Source organism: Trachurus japonicus, chromosome 24 (genome assembly GCF_045865225.1).
Source record: "Trachurus japonicus isolate A0001 chromosome 24, Traja_1.0".
In the NCBI taxonomy this organism is placed as follows: Eukaryota; Metazoa; Chordata; class Actinopteri; order Carangiformes; family Carangidae; genus Trachurus; species Trachurus japonicus.
Genome location: NC_140930.1, coordinates 18059250 through 18082029, shown reverse-complemented (window position 1 = coordinate 18082029; position 22780 = coordinate 18059250). Strand labels below are relative to the sequence as shown.

The following is a 22780-nucleotide window of genomic DNA, read 5'->3' as shown; positions in this document are numbered from 1 at the left end:
AAGTATAAAATAATTGAGAGCCTGATGAATTTGAGCTGAAAACCTGTGTGTGTGTGTGTGTGTGTGTGTGTGTGTGTGTCTGGGTGTGTGAGTCTGACGGTCTCTCTGTCTGCGTGTAAATGTGCAGAAAGTAAAACTGTTGATAAGTGCCACAAAACTCCTCTCTCCCTAATGATCTGATTGATTCGCAGCCTGCCCTCAGAAGTTACCATGGCGACGACCATGCTTACATTTTAGAAGAAATGGAGTAAAAACAAAGGAAGAGAAAAGGAGTAGAAAGAAAGAAAGAAAGAAAGAATCAAACAAACAAAGAAGTAAAAAGACAGAAATGGAGTGAAAGAAAGAAAGAAAGAAATGGAGTAAAAACAAAGGAAGAGAAAAGGAATAGAAAGAAAGAAAGAAACAATCAAACAAACAAAGAAGTAAAAAGACAGAAATGGAGAGAAAGAAAGAAAGAAAGAAAGAAAGAAAGAAAGAAAGAAAGAAAGGAGACAGAGGGGTTAAAAAATAGGGAGGGGTATAGATAGATAGATAGATAGATAGATAGATAGATAGATAGATAGATAGATAGATAGATAGATAGATAGATAGATAGATAGATAGATAGATAGATAGATAGATAGATAGATAGATAGATAGATAGATAGATAGATAGATAGATAGATAGATAGATAGATAGATAGATAGGACACATGTTAAAAGCTGCATCATATGTCCCAGGCTCCACCTGTAATTGTACTACTATTAATAGAGTTGGAAAGACTAAACGTCTGAACTTAAATTCATGAGAAAAATATAAATTGTGGGAGATGTTTACATCAAAAGTATAAAATAATTGAGAGCCTGATGAATTTGAGCTGAAAACCTGTGTGTGTGTGTGTGTGTGTGTCTGGGTGTGTGAGTCTGACGGTCTCTCTGTCTGCGTGTACATGTGCAGAAAGTAAAACTGTTAAGCGCCACAGAACTCCTCTCTCCCTAATGATCTGATTGATTACACCTGTGTGGCAGCCTGCCCTCAGAAGTTACCATGGTGACTCAACTAACTGCTTACATTTTACTGTGTGGAACAGTGTTGTGTTTGTGTGTTTGTGTGTTTGTGTGTTTGTCTGTTTGTGTATGTGTGCATGTGTGACTGTGTGTGAGTGTCTGTGTGTGTCTGTCTGTGTGAGTGTGATGCCTGTGTTTGTGCGTGGACATCCTCTGTCAGTCTGGTTTATCATGTGTCTGTGTGGGGCTGTGTTTAAAAACATCTTAACGAGAAGCCAGGCTGCACCTGCGCTGTTCTATTTATAGACATGATAACGAGCTGGCCCCAACAGCTGGCCAACTGCACACAGAGCAGAGCAGAGCAGAGAGATTTGAGCTCAGTGCAGCTTCCCAAAACAGCCCAGAAAAAGAGAACCGTATAACTCTTATCAGAATGTGGTCTGACTACTGGGGCAAGGAGACCTTCCTGAGCACATTGATGTGCATTAAATGTTTGTAGGGCAAAAACTTTTCTTGCCGTCGCAGGGTAGAAAAGGGGGGCATTTCTGCTTTTCTAAAAAAATCTGCTCCTACTTTTATATTGAAGTGGATGAGCCACTGGAGCGGATCTAGCTGGACAATTAGGCTCATAGAGACAATTCTGTAAGTCTGTCTGCTGTTTTGAGCACATAAGATGAGACACGACAAGTGTGGCTAGAAACCGGTGAGGAAATCATGTGTCTAGAGTTTAATTTGTGGCCGTGCTGGCAATTTATCCAGAAAAAATCCTGAATGTTTTTTCGATCCCTCTCACTCTAACGATGATGTCACTCACTCTAAGCCCTGCTCGTTAAGCGCAATACACAACCATTATAAAGTTGGATTTTGTGAAAAATTTTAATGATTTTAAAACAGCCAACAATCTAAAACTGTTGAAGATATCAATAAGATGAGTCATACAGGAATAGATTAAAAGTTTGTCTACAATTTAAAAGACAAATGGAGTCTGTGGGAGAAAGTATGCTGAAGTTTTAGAGGTTCAAAGAAGTAAGAAGATTTTAAAAGTTTGAAGACGTTTTCAATGCATTCCTATGGGAAAAAATTTGCAGAAAAAGTTAAATATTTTAAAAAGTATAAATAGTATAAAAGAGAAAAGTCATAGCACCCTTGTCCTGAAAAAGCCACACGTTTTGATATATGAATGGTTGAAATAGCACAAAGTATGAAGGAGTAGAAGATGTCTGAAAAAGGGTGAAAGTAGTAAGAATAATAATAATAATAATAATAATAAGTATAAAGAAAATGGCCGAACTGAATAACAATAGTGTGAATGCTTCCAGCATTCACACTAATTACAGTGGATGTGGAGGAGAGCACTTTAGGGAAGCACATGATGAGATTCAAAATCATGATGTGAACAGGTGGTGGGTACCTTTTCCGTAGGAGTATGTGAAATTCAGAGCTCCGCAAGCTGGTAATGGATACGTAAGGCAGCTCAAACTCCTGTAGCTTCCGTACAACTGAGAGAAAGAGACAGAAAGAGAGAGAGTGAGGCACAAGTGCAGCTAAAGTCCCAAGGACATTTGGATAATGATGCCAACAACAAACAATCAAGGATGGGAAGACTCCATCTGGATAGGTCCCATAAGGGTAAAACTTTGTGTGTGTGTGTTAGTATTCAAATGTAAAAACACATAACGAGCTGTGTGTGTGTCCATAGTCTGCAGCTGTTTCATTGTAGCCCATTCTCCCAGGAGAATAAAGGAGATCTCATGTGCTTGTTGCCTCTGCTGGATTTTCAGGCAACAATAAATGTGGACAGCGCACAACCAACACAAAGGCCGAAGAGCACTTTAGTTTGCCATTAGGTTTGTAAAAGTCTGTTCATGTTCTCTTTATGTGCAGAGCCACAGAAACACTGGTGGACTGGACACTTTGATGTTGAAAATCTCTGCAGGATTAAAAGTGAAAAACACTCGCACAAAGTGAATGCTTAAAATGTTTTGAAGCATTCCTCTGCCCACTAAATCATCAGCGGGAAACTGCACACAAAAAGAAGACGAGCACATGCTGGGTCTTCTTGACATGGCTTTGCATATTTTAAAGCATATATTGATTTACACTCAGACTTCTGGGAAACCTGCTGCCTGTCGGTAAGGAACTGAGTTCTTCTACCTACCCTTATGTCAATACTCCCACCACCAGTTCTGTCTGATCCGCAGCCTGCTGCGCCGGATTTATTCTAGTATTGGAGTTATATTAACACACGGCCCTTCTCTTTCATACCACTCAGATTTTCAGATCTAAACTGTGCCAAGAATATACAGCATGCCTGCAATATTTACGGGTTTCTCCAAGTTCACCTGGCACAATTTTCAGCCTGGAATGGATTTAGCTTGAGGAGTATGGAGGGAGGGGGAGGGGGGTGCATTTTGGCAGGTGGAGGAGGAGAGAAGAGCAGCGCCTTAGGGACAGAGAGGGGGATTTGACCCAACAGTGCTGTGATGGAATGGAAAACTTAAGCATCTTGATGTGGAAAGCTGTTGCTGCTGCCTGCTCTGTTGCCTGACTCACTGTGACTGTCCTTGTGGAAACAAACGCAGGTGCAAATACCACACAGTGTTTTGCATTCACACCGTTACCTGTGGGTTAGGAAAAGGGACTTAGGACAATTCTGCTGTGTGCAGCCCACAAGACAGAGTGATGGGGGAACAGAAAATACTGTGGCTTAATGGCCTCTCACTCACAAAATTAACATTAAATTGAATCCTAATAACGTTATCAGCACATGCCAACTGACACTGCATGTACACTTTAATTAAAGCAAGATCAAAACAAGATGAAACAACTATAGCACCAATGCTCAGAGGACAGAGGATCATCAGAGTCTAGGCTGCTGGAGCACTGGTATTGTTAGATTTTTATACTCTAGTCTATAACATGATGATGATATTGTAAATTGATACATTTAATGGATAAACCCCCCCAAAAATTAAATGCTTCATTATATTGATGAAACCCATCATGCTAAAATTCACCACTGCTATAAAACACTGACTTGTAGAACTGCCCATAATCAGATAACTCACTATGAAATATTAAAGGAGCAGCTGTCACAGTAAATTAATGTTAATGTTAATATCTGTATATATATCTCTGAGAGGAGACGTGGTTAAATCAGATTTATATGATTGTCTTGGCCTCTCAAACACAGATGAATTGCATCAAGACAAACGGTTACAAAGGGGTATGACTGGCATAAACTGTACATACGTATATTTACATGGTTAATAAGGAGCCTCACTGTGGCCATACCCTTTTAGTTATATCAACATTTTTATTTTACACTATCCTCCTCTGTATTTTGGAATTTGTCCTTTGAGACTTGTCATCTCAGATTCGAGGGGGTCTCGCATGATGACAGTAACTGGTTGTGATAGCACAGGGATGGAGGTCTATAAAAAACCTTGCCTGACACAGGTTTTCAGAAGCTGCTTAAAACTGTTCAAAGATTCAGAAAATCTCTTGGACTGGGGACGATGAGTTCAGATGGTTGGGGCTGAAACAGCATGTTTTGTAGTTTGAGAGGGTGAATGGCACAAAATCTGAGGATTGGCGAAGATTGCGAGGAATGTGGGGATCAGAAAAGTAACTAGGGGGCAAGGTCATGCAGTGCCTTGTATGTAATTAACAAGATCTTGTAGTTTATTCTAATTTTTACAGGAGGTCACTGGTGTTATGTCAAAACAGAGGTGATGTGAGAGGGATGGCTCGTTGTGGTCAGTAGCCTGGCAGCTGCAGTTTGAATGATTTTGAGCCCCTTGGCGGAGGCAGGAGAAAAAGTGTGAATTTTGTTGCACATTTTCAAACAGACAAACTGTTCACAGGCAACAAATACACTGATCAACAAATACAAATACACTGATCACTAACAAAATTATATAATTTTATTTACTATTCAATACCATCATGAATTTGCAGCTCAAAGTGCAGATTAATTTCTGAGGTCTCCTCTTTACAGAGGAAACGATACTTCGTTGCCCAGAACGTAACACCATTTTGAAATTGACAAGTGTCCGACATCACAGATTAGACACGTGACACAGCAAGTAAGTACACTCTCAACCTGAAAACACTGCACACACGTGCCAGTTTAAACACTGCACAACTGTTTAACATGAAGCAGCCAACAAATAAGCAAAGTCCAGCCCTCACTTAGCTTCCAATAGATGAATCATGATTTTTAGTCATAGATACAGTAGGAAGAGCATCATGTCATCGTGTGCATACCTGCCAGCACTCCTGTTTTTACCAGATGTGTTCATGAAACACAAGCTAGACACACAATACACACACGTATACAATTCCAGCACATCTGCTACCACACCCTGGCAACACACAACCTGCTCCACCCCCCCAAGCAGGCAGGACGTTTGACTGTGTTATTAATTGATTCTAACTTAATTAGCAAGCGCTGACAAAACATATTAAATGTTAAGTACATATAGTGTTTATCTTAGGATAAATGTTAATATTGGTGGCCATGCAATGGAGTTTGGGCTTGGATATTTAAACAAATGTTATGTTTATGTTTTGTGAGTCATTTATTCATCTATAATCACTGATTTATTTTAAACCTCTGCTCTGAAAACTAAGTAGGAAATGTGGTGATGCTGTCGTGTTTTAATTAGTTCACAGAATGAAATTGCCAAAGAAGGAGACAGATAAACGGAGCTGCTGGAGCGCTGCCAGAGCAGTCCTTTATACCTCATTGTGGAAGATTCAGAGTCAGAGAAAACCAAACCCATGAGCATGACATTACAGAACATAATGCCCTTTGGTTTAGCAGAAAAGTTATTCTAAAGTGAAGCTTAACAAAAGTTTTAGCCTTTAATCCCAAATCCCATTTTCTTCTGTTTCTGTTTGCAAGAATAATTTGTCCGCCTGTGTGTGTCTTCTGAGAACAGTCCTTCGCCGACCTGATAAAGTAGTTTATGTTTACATTACTATGAAAGAGCGGCGTGTACAGGACATTTAGTCTGCTGCTTTGATAAAAAACACCAGTTATCCGCTGATTTCCAGCTCTGGCATTATAAAAAGCTCTTAAATGGATTAAGGATGCATCTAAATAATAAGCAGATCTACTTAGAGCCTGACAAGTATAAACTTTCAGCTGCAAATGATTTCTGTGTCCGTTTATTTTGCCATTTCACTGCTATATTTATTGACCAATAATTAATAAGTAATTAAGTGAACTATAGGGAAAAAGCTCTCTACTAATAACAGACACAATGAAATGTTGCATTAGGTCAAACTGGGTGATGTAGAAACTCACATGTTAAACCTCCGTCCACACCCTCTCGAACCAGGAAGAGACTGAAATAACCAACAAGGTCATCTGGAAGGTCGAGCTTTGTTGCAACAGCCTGCAGAAAGATGAGAAAGAGAGAAAGGAAGAGATAGAGATGGGGAGAGTCAGAGTGTTAATGTTCACAATCTGATTTTATCATGTCACTCCTTCATCTGATTATCTTTCAGTGAGATATGAGGGATGAAGATAAGAAATGATTGAAAACAGAGGAGGACACAGCTCGGTATGAAAACAGTGGCATTTTGACTGAAGACTGGAAGACGCGGCACATCAAAAAAAAAAGGTGTAGAGCAACTATCAGACTTTATCATCTCCACAGTACAAACACTTCTAAAGTGACTGATTTAAAATGAGGAGGACTTGGAAAATAAAGTGCTGCAGTGTTGCACAGTGTTCACATTGGCTCATTCAGCTTTGATTCATGGGATTTGTTATGACATTTTAACCTGTAATTTTATCTTTGCTTTGTTAAGTAAATTAAGTATTAGAACAAACATGAACTGACACTTTAAAAAGAAATCACAACATTTTGAATAACAGAACTTAAAATGAGCGACTGAGCTTTTAACTGTTACACTCTTACAGGGGGGGAGGGATTGCTTGCTCCATAACAGCTCTGATATAAAAGTATAATTTCTTCCTTGACCTGATTTTTAACTCCAGTGACAAAACTGCTACAAATGTGATTGCAATTGTTGAATTTGTAAGAAAAAAATACAGCAATTATAGTCAAGAAACCAAACACAAACACACAAACACACATGGCTTGACATCCGCCTACCAACACACCGTGTGAAACTCTGTCGTTGACTGAGATATCTGACACTGTGGCCTGCAGAGGTTATCTGTGGTTAAAGTTTGATGAGAGCACTTAAAGAGAGCTCGAACAATCTAGATTTATTGGCAAGGACATCATGATGAAACATCAACGCGTTTACTCTGATGAGTTATTTCAGAGTGCGTGCGGTTGTGGGTTGTGTGTGTTTTTATGGTCAATGTGGAGCAGAGATCAAGTGCACGTACTAAGTGGCGTGATCAAATGTAAAAAAAAATGTTTAATGTCACCAGTGTTACTCAATATTTTGCTTATTGCTGCGTTATCTAATTTGCTTTTTCGAAGACTTATTCCATTTTGTAAGTCACACATGACCATCAGGCCTTAATCTTAATTTTTTTTTTTTTTTCACTTTATTGTGACTTTTTGTTGGATGATCCAAGTAGCCATGGCTTCATAAAGCATTAGCATAGTGAAGCCAGTGTATAGATATAAATGCAGCTTCACTTGATTTATGATATGTACTAGTCTACTGACCTTACGGAGGGGTCTACAGCAATATTGCCTGCCTGAAGGAAACCCTGTGTGTCTGTCAGCACTTTTGAACAGGACAGATTAAATGCCTCTAGTTAAATAGACTCTAAAGCTGCAAATGTCCTCGAACAACAGCATATTCAGCAGCACTTGAAAACATGTGAAAATGTGTTTGCTGTCTTTAGCGGAGGACATTTTGACACTTACATCAAGGACATCCTCCGTCTGATCTGAGGTCAGTATGTTGACTGTGACCTTCTGACCGTTGGAGAGGCAGATGTCTAGGGCGACATCTTCTGTGGGAATCTGCTGCGTCTCCTGTGGGAAAGACACAAAACATGACAGGCTTTGCTTTAGCTTCATGGGTGAGCGACGTTGTGTGTGTGTTTTTATTCCCATCAGAGGACGACAGAATCCTACCAGGTCATATGGGCAGAAAAATATGGGCTGTGAGAGTCATGTTGAATTTCCAGTGGTGATAAAAACAAAGCATTCTTTTCTTGAAATAAAATTGAATATAACTAAACTTTTCCACTTCAATTCAATGAGCCTGATCAACACAAAAAACTATGAGCACAGCTGCGTCGTTTCTAGGGTCAACATTGGAATCTGTGGTACCAAGTTCATTCACCGACTGTAAAACAAGACATTTAGCCTGGAAAGGTCAATTTTATTTTAGAAACACACAAACAGTACGTACAATTACAAGTCAGATGACACTTAATGAGGAGGATTTGATGCCATAAACAAAATGAGGTCTGACAAGGCAGACACTGAAGTCCGATTTAACAACAAAATCCTCAGTGCAAAAAAGAAATTACAGTGCAAAAATGTTTTCATGTGAAATGTGAATTAACTATAAATTCCTGGCTGTCATCTAGCGTTTACTCTGCAATTGCAACACTCATCAATTGTAATCCTTAATGAATCTTCTATATGGTGTCAAAAAGATGATATTCCTGATTCCCAAATTAACATCTTGTTTTGTCCAAAATCCCAAAGAGATTCACAGACAGATACTGTAGATCCATTCATAGATAAATCATAGAAGAATAAGGAGACCAATAAATATTCACCAGGAACCAGTTATCACTTATCAGAACAGCTGCATTCATTTTCTGGAAATACACTAATTGTTGTAGCTTTAAGGTTGCCCTCCACTTATTTTAGTGCTGTCAGCTCAGACAGAAATAAAGGAAGTTATATTCATATTACTGTTGAGTTTGTGCTCTTGTTCACGTCAGACGATGGAACAAAAATCAATGATTACAAGTGAAGGAAATAAAGTAAAATGCATAAACCTATGAATATTTCAGAACCATAAATAGCAGCTTCTGATCTGATGATACCAAATATGAAATCTTAATCTGGCAAACCCCGGTCTCTCCTGTTCTGAGGCAGTATCTCACCACCATTGCTAAATTATCTCTCATCTTTGTTGTTTCCTTTACAGGGAGCCTCCAAGTACACCCTTGCCACTATAGGTGCAGATGAAATGACAACAGCGGGTGGTAACTCATCTCCTATTCTGCACCTGCTGTCCTCGCAGCACGAAACTGTAAGGAGCTGGATGAAGGTGGGGGGCGGGGAGGGGGAAAGAGAGAGAGAGACACAGTCTAACAGTCTAATGAGAGAGGAAGACGACGGAGAAGCAGAAGCAGAATGGGTGTGATGTTGCTGCAGACAAATGAATCTGTCCGTGAAGGTTATTGGATTTACAGGCCTCCTGGCGATACAGGTCACAGCTTGAGTGATGACGAATCAACCTGCTACTTGGTCTGAATGTGAAGATGACACATTGTTTTGGTTTTTTTTTCCAATCAAGCAGCATCAAACATTCAGTGAGTTTGTGTTATAACAGCACCGCCGACTTCAGCTAAGAATTTCCTTGCATTTTCAGTGCTGCAGAAAGATCTCTTTGGCTAGTCTAATGGGGATGAATCATTAGGTTGGCTCTTATGTTGTGAACGATATATATGATCAAAGGGATCCCCACCTACGCAAGATGCAACTGTAATGCTGTATCTGTCTGGCAAAGGGTTGCTTTCCCCCCCTCAGCTGCTGTCATTTCTTCACCCAAACAAAAACCCAATCCTATAGGACAAGTCGTTTAAAAGTGGAGATGACACAATCCAAGATTAGGGCGTGTGCTGCCACTGACTGCGACGCACAGCAAGAATACAGCCACCTCACTTACCTCACTCCACCACAATGTCAGAAGTAATGACTAGCCGGGCAGAAATGACTGCATCAGCCTTTTGGTTCGAGGAGCACACCCCGCCTCCTCACAGGCCTGTTGACCAACAGCTAACAGCCTAATGCAGGTAGGAGGAGGAGGAATTAAAAAAAAGAAAAGAAACATCCACCAACCTGCTGTGCTTTCCTTAAGAAGCTGTTGAACATCTCACTGGCTCCGAGCAAAGGATCCTGACGCACTGTAAACAAAATAAGCATTAGAGAAACAAAAATGAGTTCATTGTTCACTGGATGAAGCAGCGGAAGTCAGAAAGAGATATGTTTGCCTTTGAATTGTTAACATCCGCTAAAAGAGCCTCAGCTAATTGCTGGAGTTATGTAAACATAAACCTCCTTAGGCAGAGCCATTTCCAAATTCTTTCTAATTGTCCTCTTATCGTGCGATTTGATTTTCTTTCCTGTGAAATGGGTTCGACCTTTCAAGACATTTGTCAAGGCAATTTAATTTAATGTGCCAAAAAAACAAAAAAAAACAGTCTTTATGAAGGGAGGTCAGTAAAAAATGGATTAACTTCTTATCTGGCATCAGTTCAATTAGCTCTAAATTATTGCAAACCATTTTAAACATCATGTAGTCACAAATCCTCTTTTGCTTTCGGTTGATGGAGTTTACGGTGGCAGAATATAGTTTATTGTTTATGTAGGAGGCCAGCATGACTACAATATAACCAAGTGTGTGTGTCACTATGTACATTATTGTCCTTCTACAAATTGGTCTAACCCTTTGACAAAATGTGAAAGTTCTGTGAGCCATCTGCGTCAGAGCAGATTGTGTTTGTGGCTGTTCATTTTCCATAACTATGTAAAAAGCTATGATGTAACCAAGTGAACTTGTAGCCAAGAACACCCTGTGTGCGTGTGCTCCCAGACTATGAGCAAATACACACTCGAACAACGCTTCCTTGTTCTGCTGTAACTGCCAGTGCTTGAGAGGATTAAAACAAACCCTGCGCATTGCTGCCAGTTCCACATACTCATGTGTGTGTGCAGAGTGCACCCTCGACCTGTTTACAAAATTTGGAGTATGTTGAAAAAAAAAAAAGAAAAACTCTACAACAGGGAAACAAAACTGTAGTTTGGGACTTTAGACAAAAGTTGATCTTCCCTGGAGGAAAAGGGGGAGATCATCACTACAGGATCCAAACCCATAAACTTTTAAAAACCCTCCCAGGTCTGAAATACTGAGTGGGGATTTTTTTTTTTCAGGTGTGTCAGCATAACTCTGTCTAGCGAGGCTTTGGCTCAGTGTCCCAGCTGACTGTGCTCTGATCGTCAGCTCTTCACTAAAACACTTTTTGGTTTGTTGTTTTTTGTTTTTTTTGGCTTTTCTATGTCATGAAAAGCCCAGTGTATGACCGAACTCCCTGCAGACACACAGCCAAGTCATTCTTGTGAACAAACATTTCAAGGAAAACAGTGTTTGTGCACCAAAGTGACAGTGTTTCAAAAACAAAAGTCTGTGAAATGCGACCTCTCCCCACCCCCGCCCCTCCCACATACACCGAAAAGGGGAAATAAATTAGCAGGGACATGTGAATTGCAATTCACAGATGAGTACTATCTAATTTAAGCACTGACAAAAAAACAACAGCAACCTCGATGTAGCTGGAATTAAAATTCTGCCAGGGAGGAAGTGAAATGCCACACAAGCGATGAATAAGAAGTCGGTTCAGTGTGAGCAACTTACCAGCCTGCATGTATTTCTCCAGCTGTTCCCGTCTCTGTTCGACCTCAGCAGGAGTCAGTGTGAAGATCTTCTTTGGAGGGAAGGCAGGCACCACATTGCTGCCATATTCTTTCTTTATCTGTTGGTGCAAAAACACAAGTTGGGAACTTCAACAAAGAGGATGCAGGATTGGAGTCTATACAACCTGTGTTTTTCTGCTTCTGACTGAATATTTGAGCAGAGTCGAGGAGTACAATTTTTTTTTTTTCAAATATAAAATGTACAACATCTGTGCGAGCAGATATGTGGGTTTATGCGATTTAACTCATTAAGTTCAGCACAGAGTGGCCGTCCCTTGAATTAGTTAGGGATTCATTTTTCAAGGAGGTATGTTCATGCTGTTCGAGATGAATCACAGGTTTATTTTGAGCCCTGTTTCAACGACTAGCTGGTGGAGTTTCCGTGCATAGCACACACACACAGACACAGACACATCTGGCACCCTGCAAGTCTAGTCATTCCAAGTTTACTTTGTCTTCCAGCTTCTTGACTCATTTCTTCCCCTTTTGTGTCATATAAAGGCTGGGAGCTTTGAACCGTGGAGGTCTTAAACTAAGACCTCACGAATCTAGTCTCACACATCAAATGTGGTTTAATTTTAACCTGTATGTCGCTGCGGGCTAAAGCTGTGCATCACACTCATTAGGAATTCATGAACACTTTTTTTCTCCCCTCGTTATAAAGTCCTCAGGTCCTGCACATATGGCGTGATGAAAGCAGACCACAGAGGAAGAGAGGTGATTTTCACCTCAACATACTGCCCTTTGGTATTTTCAGTCCGCCAGAGGCAGCACTGGTTACACATACAAATCAGCTCACTGAGGAGACACCGAGCACAGGTTACAGATTCATCAGTCCCCAAAACTGAAACAAATCCCAGCTCATTTCAAGTCTTTACAGAGGAGAAAACAAGAGGAGTAATTAACATTCAAACTTTTCACAGCAATAAATGAGCAGGAGCGCCGCAATCACCACAATATTCTGGGTTCACGAAAACGCCACAGAAAGCCCTTTGGGGTTGATGCTTATAGATTCGAGTGTGTCTTCCGCACACACTGTTGCCAGGCAACGGCAACTGTCAGACTGGTTAATATGGACTTGAGAAAGAAGACAGCAAAGTTTGGGCCTTCCACGCTTGTTTATTAATGTGCGAAAACAGGAAACGGGGCATTTCTCTCAACAACACGGATGTATTGTTGATGAAGATCTTATGGCACACAGAGCTCACAGGAAGTCAACCAGACAATCAACAATTAAACCCATCTTTCGCAAACAATGCATGCACCTCCTAAACATAAGCCACTTTCAGGACTGTGTTTATTTTCAACCGCAGTGCTACAAAAAAAAAACAAGTACATGCTGAAGACACTAATTGCCCAATAACACAGTTCTAACAAATAGCTGTGGCTCTGTGTAAAGTTTAACTGAGGCAGAGACCAAAAAAATCATCGAGACCAGGCAACTCTACACTTTCCAACAACATTGCTTTTTCAGATTAAGTTCCTTTTCCCAGCAGGTGAAGTGAAAGAAAGGCCAAGAACATTCCTTCCATGTCACCCACCCCCTCCATCCTCCTCCACAATGCTGCCCATTTACATGCAATGGTCTGAACTCTAGGTGGGACAGCAGCGGCACAAGGCTTCAAGCCATCGCAGGCGTGATTGAAAGTGACTGGATGCTGGCGTATTGACCGTATGACACAAAGACGAGTGAAAGGTCACGCTGGGTGGACGTGGTGGCATTTGAACAGGTTTCAGTGTGCCACACATGCAGGACCGGTCGCTTCTGGTCTAAACCACACTGACAGCGAAGGGTATATTATGACAGCACAAGCCTTACCTGTTCATGGAGGCCAAGAAGTTGACTGTAGCGTACCCGACAGTGCAGGACACCGTTAACGTGGATGTTGTATGCCTGTTGGAAAGAGTGGGGACAAAGGTGAGGATATATTGCAGAAAGGCTGAACTTCAAACCTGTGTAGTGATCTCTATAAAAACACACTTAATAGTGGAAACACAGGTGTGAAAATATCAGAATGAACCAATTAAACATATACATGAAGATGTTAAAAGTGCAAAGGGATGACTCTTAAATAACAAAATCCCTTCTTGAACTGCAAATCCCATTAAATAAAATGCATCAGTCCAAAGTTGATGGTAATTCCTTCGAATGCATTCCCCAAGAGGCCACATTTTAAATTCAGAGCACAGGTAAAACCACAGTGAGTGACAGACAAAAGCAAAGCAACAGCGATTCATCCCTCAGAGCATTCGACTCATCCCAACTTATTTCAACTTCTCTCACCGCCGAGTGTCTCCTCACTCTTTGTTTTCATTAGGAAGACCAAACCGATGAAGTGTGAATGTGGATTCAATCAAACCCTGCTGATTTCCACAGGGGAAAACAGAACCTGCTGCATATTTTCCAATCAAACCAGCTGTGCCTTGCATTATACTGTGGCAAACAAATACAGAAAGCAAAAAAAAAAAAAAAAACACAGGAAGAATCATTAATTGTTTCTCCGAGACTCCCCTTTTTTGTTCTGATAGGAGATATCATTGGATACTCCTCCAAAAAACCACCATTTGGAAAAAGCTATCTGCTGTAAGTCATACTTTTCACATCAGATGCCTCATTAAGTGTTGGGAATGACACTAGACCACATAAATAACAAAGTGAAGAGGGGGGGAAACAACTCTAAAGTTTACCCATATACAGACTCCCGCACGAAAAAACAGCACCCTTGAACTGTAAAAAGAAGCCAGTGTTTTTCACAAGGTGCCACAAGCCTGTATAACCACCAGTCGATCTTGCTGCTCTAAATAATAAAACTGCCCTCGTTTTTCTTTTAGAGAAAACAGCTAAAAGATATGAGGCCATAACTTTTCCACAACAGACTCTACTGGTGAAAACTCAAAAGCTGCTAAAGGTTCGGCTAATGTTGCGATGAAAGCAATCTGTAGCTACCACCACTACCATCAACTCCTAGGATATTACCACTACCTTTCCTTACTCCAGCTTGGTACCTAAGTGTCTTGGTACCTAAGACACTTAACTCATGATATGACTAAGCTGTTTTGTTATTGGCAACAATATTTGCTCCTTCCTTTGTTAAGTAATGAAACCGTGCACCTGGCTGTGTCCAGCTCTGGCCAAGAATGAGAGGAAGTGTAACCTTGAGGACATTTCCCATTTGGGCGTCAAAGCACAAACCTATCAGTGCTTTAATCTCCTTCTCCGTCCGTCTCAATGAATATTTATAGTCAACATCATGGTGGGTCATCGGTCGAAACAAAAGGACTCCTGACCACATTGTTGCATGCGGTTGCACATGCCATGACTGATCTACTGTGCTGATCAATAGGAAAACAGGAAAGACACAAATTAAAACTTCAGGAGAGAAAGAGGAAGGCAAAAAAAAAAAAGTTGGAGGAAAGCCAGTGAATGGACTGAAAAATGTGCATGTAGGCAGTATCCAGGCAGGAAGGAAGAATGAGTATGCAGAATGCCTTGGCTGTGTTTGATAACGCAAAAAAAGAATTACCCAAATTTTTCAGTGAATTGCAAACACTTTGACATGACTTCCAATATAACCACTATAATCTACTGCTCTAACTCCAAACCAAAAATATAGTTAAATCCTACAATTCTTGATCCCAATCAGACCCTTAATCAGGTAAAAACAAAAACAAAAAACATTTAAAATATTTGACATTTAAATGTTTCTGATGTGGTTAAAAAAGAGGATAAGATGAAGATAAGATTATAAAATGTTTTTGTCATGAAGAGGACATAATCAGAATCGAAACACTACCTACATGTTTTTCATCTGACAAGGATCCGACTACGAATCACAGGTTTTGTTTTGGAGCCAGTGTTCAGGTGGCGTTCTTTCAGTCTCCTGCAGCCCTGCACCAACCTTCTTGTTTCCACACAACGTGATGCACGGGTGGGTTGAAATCAGTTTCGGTCCTGAGATGAGTCCTTATTTGAACACATTTCTAAAAAAGACTGTCTGGCTCCCTTCGTTTGTATTGTACATATTTCTCTCTGCCAGATGTGGGCTGATGAAGGCATGCTGCTGAGCACGACTACCACGGCTTGCAACACCATGAAGAGAAACAGACTTACTTGCTCATTTCGAAGTCCTAACCTGCTTCTTTCCCAAAGTAAATGAGTCACCATCACCTACAGTAGCACCAAAGACGATCTCTCTCTCCTTATACACACCCACAACAGGCAGAAACATATATAGTAAAAAACCATGTGAACCAGATGCAGAAGATACAGTCACTCTACTAGATAACAGGAAGCATGAGCGCTCAAAAATAAAGATTCATCTGTGTTTTCACAGCTCCATATTTAAAAAACTGCAGCCCTTGTTATTCTAAAAAGCCCTGTGCAAACTCTGCAGATTCTGTGGCCTGCTGGTTCCAAGGTACACAACACATCTCTCAGCATTATAATCAAGCAAAGTCCCTTCCTGTGGGCCGGTTACAGGAAGGTCACAATGACAGTCATAGGACTGCCAGACGAGAGGTGAAAAGCCGTCGCTTTTACAGCTCCCACTGCAGCAGCACGGGCTAAAAATTCACTCTGGCAGGTAGAAAGGAGCCAGATATGGCACCTGAAATTCTCAGTTTAGAAACACACCGATTATCTGCAGCAGGATTAGGTGTTTGAAGAACAATACGGAGGAAAAGTGACTGACTGACTAAATTCCTGTACAATAAAATACTATGTCAACTTCTCCAGGGGAAGGATCTCCATTTAGAGCCAGAGCTAATTCTGAACATGTTTGTGCAGCAGTGACACTGAACCCACAAATATTAACAAGCTGATTCCAAGATTATTTTTTTCCCCTTTTTGAAGCACATGGAGTTGAGATGCGAAAGCAGCATACTCAAGTTATGTGGCATTGAGAGCAGCCAGTGTGGCATCACATGGAAATCAGATGTTGCAGATGTTATTTCAAAGCATCTGGTGGATATGAGAGTAGCTGCATTCTTTTATAAAGCATCTGATACAAAAACTCTCCTCTTAAAACAAAAACATTGGCCCTGGCTAATATCCTACGCCTGTTTGTTGTTGTAGTGTTACTTCATATCATATTCATTAGGAACAAGAAATAAACTTGAACCCAGCCGTTCCCTAGCAACATAATGACTTTTGCTCAGGGGTACATCTTTTTTTATAGGCGTGATAAAAAGACAAGCATTCACACCAGAGCGGCTGTCTAAATGTTTTCTAAATCATCACGGAAAAATGATTTTGAGTTGACACTAATTATTCAGAACAATACTCCCTCTGTCGCACATTAGCGCTAACTGTGTGTGTGTGTGTGTGTGTGTGTGTGTGTGTGTGACTGACGTTCATGCTATATGACGAAAACAGTGCTATACTACCTTAAAATCTTTAAATGGTTCATGTCTATGATGCTTCACCCTGGCTGTCCTTGACCAACCCCCATGAATTATACCCCTCACAACAACAACAACAGCCAACGACTGCCAATGTGTCAAGGCAACACAAGGCGTAGCACCTTTCAAACACCACTGTGATTCAAAGTGTGTTAGACAGGCTAGAAAACAGCATTTAAAAGACAACGGGGGAACACAAGAGAGCAAAAGAAAACAAACACACACGGGCCACAGGAGCCAACTGTTAAGTAATGTTGGCTGTATTTTTCACTCTAATTAACAAGTGGGACTGTCAGTGTCACCATGATGATGGCAAAACTGAAATGCTGACTCAAATCTGTACAACAAAAGGGACTCTGTCGTAGCCCGGGGTGAGACAACACACTCAAGTTTCCTCTGATGTCAGTAAATCAGCTTCAGACAGATGGGTGAAACACAACACAAATGTTAGACAAAGTTCACTGTCAAATAAATTGTTAAGTCATGGTAGCCTAAAGGCCAGGGGCTCCTTTCTTGTTGACCACTTTCACTTTACTTCCTCATGTTTTCATCATTTTCTATGTCAAAGTTAATTTCCCTATCTAGACTTGATCTTTATGAAACAAATGAAGTGGACGTGGCACAAATGATTGGCCAAGTGTGGTCTGGTCTCACAGAAGCCACAGCTGATTTTTTTTTATTATTATTATTATTGAATTAGGCAGTTGTTTATCTTGTGCTGACACATCTCTGCTCCTGCTATTAGATCATTTAGGCTACAGCAATAAATACAGAAACTTGTGCTGCCTCTGCCTGCCTTGACCACTACTTTGTCTACAGTGGAAACAGGTACAGACAAAAAAACACAACAACAACAACAAAAACACAAATTATAATGCTCACCACATAGGTTGATCCATTTTCTCCTGAGCGGACCTCCGTCTCCGGGATGGAAAAATGCATTTTAACCCCCTGAAGGCAGCACAGTCTCTCCTGGTGCCAGACGACAAGTCCTTAAACGCCTCCTCCACCACCACCACCAGAAGAATAAGAGGAAGAAGACACCACAGTTTTCCCACAAAGTCCACTGCAGTGACTGTCGGCGGTGACTGCTGCTGAGAAGGAGGAGGAGGAGGAGAAGGAGGAGGAGGAGCAGGAGGCTCTCTCACGGTTCATCCACTGGTTTGGGAGTCCGGGGAGAAAGCGGTGGTGCCAGGCTGGAGCAGCAGACACCGACCGCTGGCGACTTTTGATATCAGCACAACAAACTCATGTAGCAGCAGCAGTAGCAGCAGCAGCTCAGCTAAACCTAGAACTGCTCACATCAAAACTTCTCCCCACGTCCGTCCGTGTATGTGTGTGTGTGTGTGTTAAACTTTTCTCACTGCCGTCCCCGGAGCAGCAGCAGCAGCAGCAGCAGCAGCCATGTTGCAAGTGTTAAGTAATTACACCTTTTTACTCTGTTGGTGCTGAAAAATATATCGTTTTCCCCCACGCACTTCGGAGTAAATTCGTGATAACTTAACAAAAGCTACTCACAGCTCACAAGTCACGGGTGATTCAGCTCATTAGCGCAGCCGGGTGAAGTTTTTATGAGACATAAAAAAGGTGCAGCTGGTTCCTCCTGCAATAAGCCCCCACACACCGTCGCAGAGCCGTCGGTAAAAACGTTTCGGAGTATAAAGAGGGGACAGTTGCACTTGTTGTGGTGTTTGCTTGTTTTTTCCCCGCCTCCTACATCTGCTGAAGAAGAGTGAGTTCGGCGGAGGAGTATGTGCATAGAGAAAACGTGACAGAAACCGCAAGAAAAACAGGCAGATGTACGGTACCATTAGCGTCAAGCCATCCTCTGTTCTGTGTATCTAGTGGCCCATCAAGAGGCATTGCAACAATCCTTCAGGGCCGAACCATTTCATGCTCAGCCGGGAGGGGGGTTCAAGTTATTACAGGTGATAAAAAACCAAGACAACTGGCATTATTTCCGTCACTTGTTTTACACTTGAGGATATTAATGTAATATATACGTTTTTTAATATACTACATGTACGCTTTCAGATGTACTTTGGATATTTTATAATCAGGTAACTCGTGGGACCCACTTTATTTGGTACAATCCAAAAGGACAGTGAAAGCGCAGTCAAAATTCATTAGTCAGAAAAAAATGCGTATAAATTTTGTCAAAACTAAAACTAAAAAAATCAAATTAAATACAGCTGTTAATGTTACAGCCGTGGGATTTTCCTCATTAGCTAATTTATTATCAGAGTCATAATGATTACATATATATATATTTTTAAATGTTTTACATGTTTGCTCTACAGCATTAAATTCAGAGCAAAGGTACTAGGTGTAGAATTAAGTATTTCAACATTGTATCACAATTTCTGCACAAATAAACAACAACATTGCTTGCTTAAGTCTTAACTCCCTACAGTTGTCTATTCTCGATGGCCTCTGATAATATTACATTTAATCTTCACAAATTCGTTGTATGCGTTTTTCCAGCGCAAAATTCAATTGGACTTCTGGTTGTGTAGTGTAGGAGCAGCTTCCTGTCACATGTCCGCTACAGTAGGATCATATGACTCCAGTCGATGAAAATGAAAGCTGGACACAGCCAGCTGAAACCTGTGGTGCTTATTTTGATCTTTAATTTATGTTTTAACGCGAGTTATCAGCTGACTGAGCTGCAGGTAAGACTGGGATTTATCTATATAACAGCTGTGGTCTTTAACGGGGACAAATAAACGACGCAGTACACGGTCATAACGCGAATAAACTCAATGTTTTGGTATCCGTAGTAGCATTATAAGCGCGAGATGGCTGGAAATGTTGTTGTTTACAATCTTATTTATATGTATATTATGTGTAATCTCAGGTATGTAAGCTCTGCAGCGGCTCCGTGTTAAATGGCACCGCTGTGGGAGAGTTTTGCTCCGAGTCCGCTGGACGGGTAGACGGACGCTGCTGCTTGAGAAACGACAATACAACTGACCCTGAACACATCATCGGGTAGGACCTCAGTGTTGCCTTCAGGGTGTTTTAGTTTTACGGTAAAAATGGCCTGCGGTTAACTAGTTATAATAAAGTTAATACATGCTGTATGAAGTAATAATATACATATAAATGGATAGACAACTTACAGAAACATAAATAACTATACCAAGTGGGAAAATGCAAGTTATTATAAAAGAATAATTAAATAATTACTTATTTCATTATTTATTTTTCTGTTTTTTAAATCCTATTTTTCAGTGTGTGCGCTTGTATTTGTCTTTTTTACAAAACACAAAATTATTTTTTATTATTTTACTATATCACTATTATGTTGATATTACACTTTGACATAGTGCATGTGGTTTGGTCTTCATAAGGCCCCGATGTCTTTTCTTTTATAATAAGGTTAGTAGAGTCTGGGTCAGTGGAAATGAAACAATGTGTTTGGGTTGAGAAAACTTTTTTCTGCTTTGTCATCAGTTTTTGTATGACTTCCCTGTTGTGTGTATACTGTGTTGCCAGTGCCAGCGTTGTTGCAGCCGCTGTCCCTGTTTGACTCCAATTACAACACAGGCTTTTGCAACTTCAATCAGATCTTTACAGAGTGTGTTTGTGTGTGTTAGGTTGGATCTATCCAACTGTTCGCTAACTCACATTGAGGATCTTCAGGAGGCATCAACAGCGTTAATGATGTACGTACAGTTAATACAATTTCATTCTAATTTACACATCATTCAGCACAGTGGGCACACACACACAAAATGAGCACCCAGCCTGGATTCCTCCTCTGTGGCTCTGACATTATTTTTAAAGCAAATAATGAGCTGTACTCATCACTAGTGAACATGTTGAGTCAGAGTCTGCATCATCAGACGGACCTGGATCGCATTAAGTTGTTGTAGACCTTATATGGAACCATTTGTCTTTGCCTTTCCAAAAGTATTTTTACTTAATAAACCTTTGTTTTTCAGGGACCTCTCAAATAATCCTATTGTCAACATGAGTGACACAGCATTTCAAGGATTCGTCGAGTTAAATTTTATGTAAGTACATAGTTATAATGTTTGTCTAAGGTGCTCATGAGTATAAAGTTAGTTGTACTCCATTATAACTTAAATTGTGTGTCTTTAGGATTGTACCAGGAGACATAGCTTGTCCTGGAGGCAATGCATCCTGGTCAAAGGTGGAGGTCAGAGATGGAAATCGTATTTGTGAAGGCCAGAAAAATGTGTGCAACCAGACTGGACAGCTGTGTAAGTTCCCATCCGATCATTTTCCACTGCGACAAAAGAAAAAAAATCTCAAACTGCAGTAGCTCTCTGGTTATGTGTGACATCTGTTCATCCCATAATAACTGACTATCCTCAGCCATGACCTGCCCGGAGAACTCCCTCTGCGCCCCCTACGGCCCTGGCTTGTTCGAGTGCAGCTGTGCTGACAAGTACCATGGATACAAGTGTCTTCGGGAGGTCGGTCCTACACACAACTTCATCCGAATCATTCACATTATCACCAAGTTTAACACCACTGCACTTAACTCTCATGATTATAATGCATTCTGTAATGTTAATGTTATAGGGGCAGTTCCCAGTGCTCCAGGTGTTTGGGCCTCTCGGAGCGTCTATGGTCGTGCTCTCTGTCCTGCTGTGGGTCACACAGAGACGAAAGGTCAAACCCCTCTGAGCCTGAACTGTGCAGCGGTCTGGTTTTTAAAAAAAATCTTTACCTGCAATGGATCTACTGAGCTGAAACTGACTATTCTGAAAGGGAAATATGCTGACACAAAGTCTGAGGTCACCCCAGGCTGCTTTTAGACATTTTTATTTAATTTTTAAATATTTCTTGGCGCAGCTGTTTTACTTAAGGGAATTCCTAAGTCTGACATTTGACTGTTTTATTACTGAATCCTTAATGCAAATATAGAGAGAGGATTCATCCTCCTCAAAACTTTTAACTACGACTTGTAAATTATTGTCAAAAATGACCACTGTAATTAAGTGTAATTACATGTAACTGACACTGCTTATTAACAAAGATGTTGTGTTGAAACTGAACATTTGCTCACTGTAAGCCATACCAAATATGTACTGAATGAGTTTATACAATGGAACCAAACATCCTGAAGCATGTATGAGGGGATTTGGCCCGTTTGACTGCATGTTGAAAACCAGGTTCATAACATGATTCATCATGTAAGCCATTAAAACCTGAGTTTATCTACTACAGTGTAATTAGGCATCACTTGCTGTGACCGCATCTGGCATGTTTCAATGTTGTGTACCTATTGTTGAGCTACACTCCACCCACTATCTGATGAAATGTGTGAATTATAAAAACATGTAGTAACTTGGAAAATGTGTTGATGTTGATTGGTGGTTGAGTCGGTTCGGTGCTTCTTCCTAATGAGAATCAGGGTTCCAAATAAACTTCTCAAAACAGTACATGTATTACTTTTCTTGAGCTAACACTATTAACTTCAGCATATATATATATATATATATATATATGGAAATTAAAGTGAATATTCAATAGTGTTTTTATACAGTGATGGCTGAATCTACTCAAAATGATCCTGTAAAGAATCAAGCACTGTGCAGGAAATGCTGCTTTATAATCTTTGACTTTGTGTTGGACTAAAATTTGTTCCTGTATGAAAGTTGAAGCACGTGAATATCATACAACAATAAACCAGTTTTGTTGAGTTGAGTTCCTTTGCCAAAACCAGGTTTATCTTCTTCCCTCTTATCCTGTTCTGT

At 40.5% G+C, this 22780-nt stretch overlaps 2 protein-coding genes across 3 annotated transcripts in view; one reads left to right on the top strand and one right to left on the bottom strand.

Moving 5' to 3' along the window:
* snx17 (sorting nexin 17) overlaps window positions 1-18891 on the bottom strand; it is a 30745-nt gene extending 11854 nt beyond the window's left edge. For both annotated transcript variants that reach the window (XM_085770724.1, XM_085770725.1), the window contains exons 1-7: window positions 17931-18891; window positions 13468-13542; window positions 11590-11707; window positions 10017-10081; window positions 7854-7964; window positions 6302-6392; window positions 2399-2486 (exon numbers count right to left, since the gene is read on the bottom strand). In XM_085770724.1, coding sequence (XP_085626850.1) covers window positions 2399-2486; window positions 6302-6392; window positions 7854-7964; window positions 10017-10081; window positions 11590-11707; window positions 13468-13542; window positions 17931-17990 — 608 coding nt within the window. In that variant the 5' untranslated portion in view covers window positions 17991-18891. The remainder of the gene's footprint in view (window positions 1-2398; window positions 2487-6301; window positions 6393-7853; window positions 7965-10016; window positions 10082-11589; window positions 11708-13467; window positions 13543-17930) is intronic.
* A 725-nt stretch (window positions 18892-19616) lies between these two features.
* On the top strand, window positions 19617-22465 carry atraid (all-trans retinoic acid-induced differentiation factor). The gene is made up of 7 exons (XM_085770726.1): window positions 19617-19720; window positions 19906-20039; window positions 20648-20716; window positions 20996-21067; window positions 21156-21277; window positions 21393-21493; window positions 21603-22465. The coding sequence occupies exons 1-7, from the start codon at window positions 19622-19624 to the stop codon at window positions 21705-21707; spliced, it is 702 nt and encodes a 233-aa protein (XP_085626852.1). The 5' UTR covers window positions 19617-19621; the 3' UTR covers window positions 21708-22465.
* Window positions 22466-22780: the final 315 nt, after the last annotated feature.

Excerpts from the sequence above, each read along its gene's own strand:
- atraid (XM_085770726.1), top strand. The coding sequence starts at position 19,622 with ATGAAAATGAAAGCTGGACACAGCCAGCTGAAACCTGTGGTGCTTATT. Across the intron at positions 21,068-21,155 it reads TTCGTCGAGTTAAATTTTAT|GATTGTACCAGGAGACATAG; the intron begins GTAAGTACATAG and ends GTGTGTCTTTAG. Across the intron at positions 21,278-21,392 it reads CAACCAGACTGGACAGCTGT|CCATGACCTGCCCGGAGAAC; the intron begins GTAAGTTCCCAT and ends GACTATCCTCAG.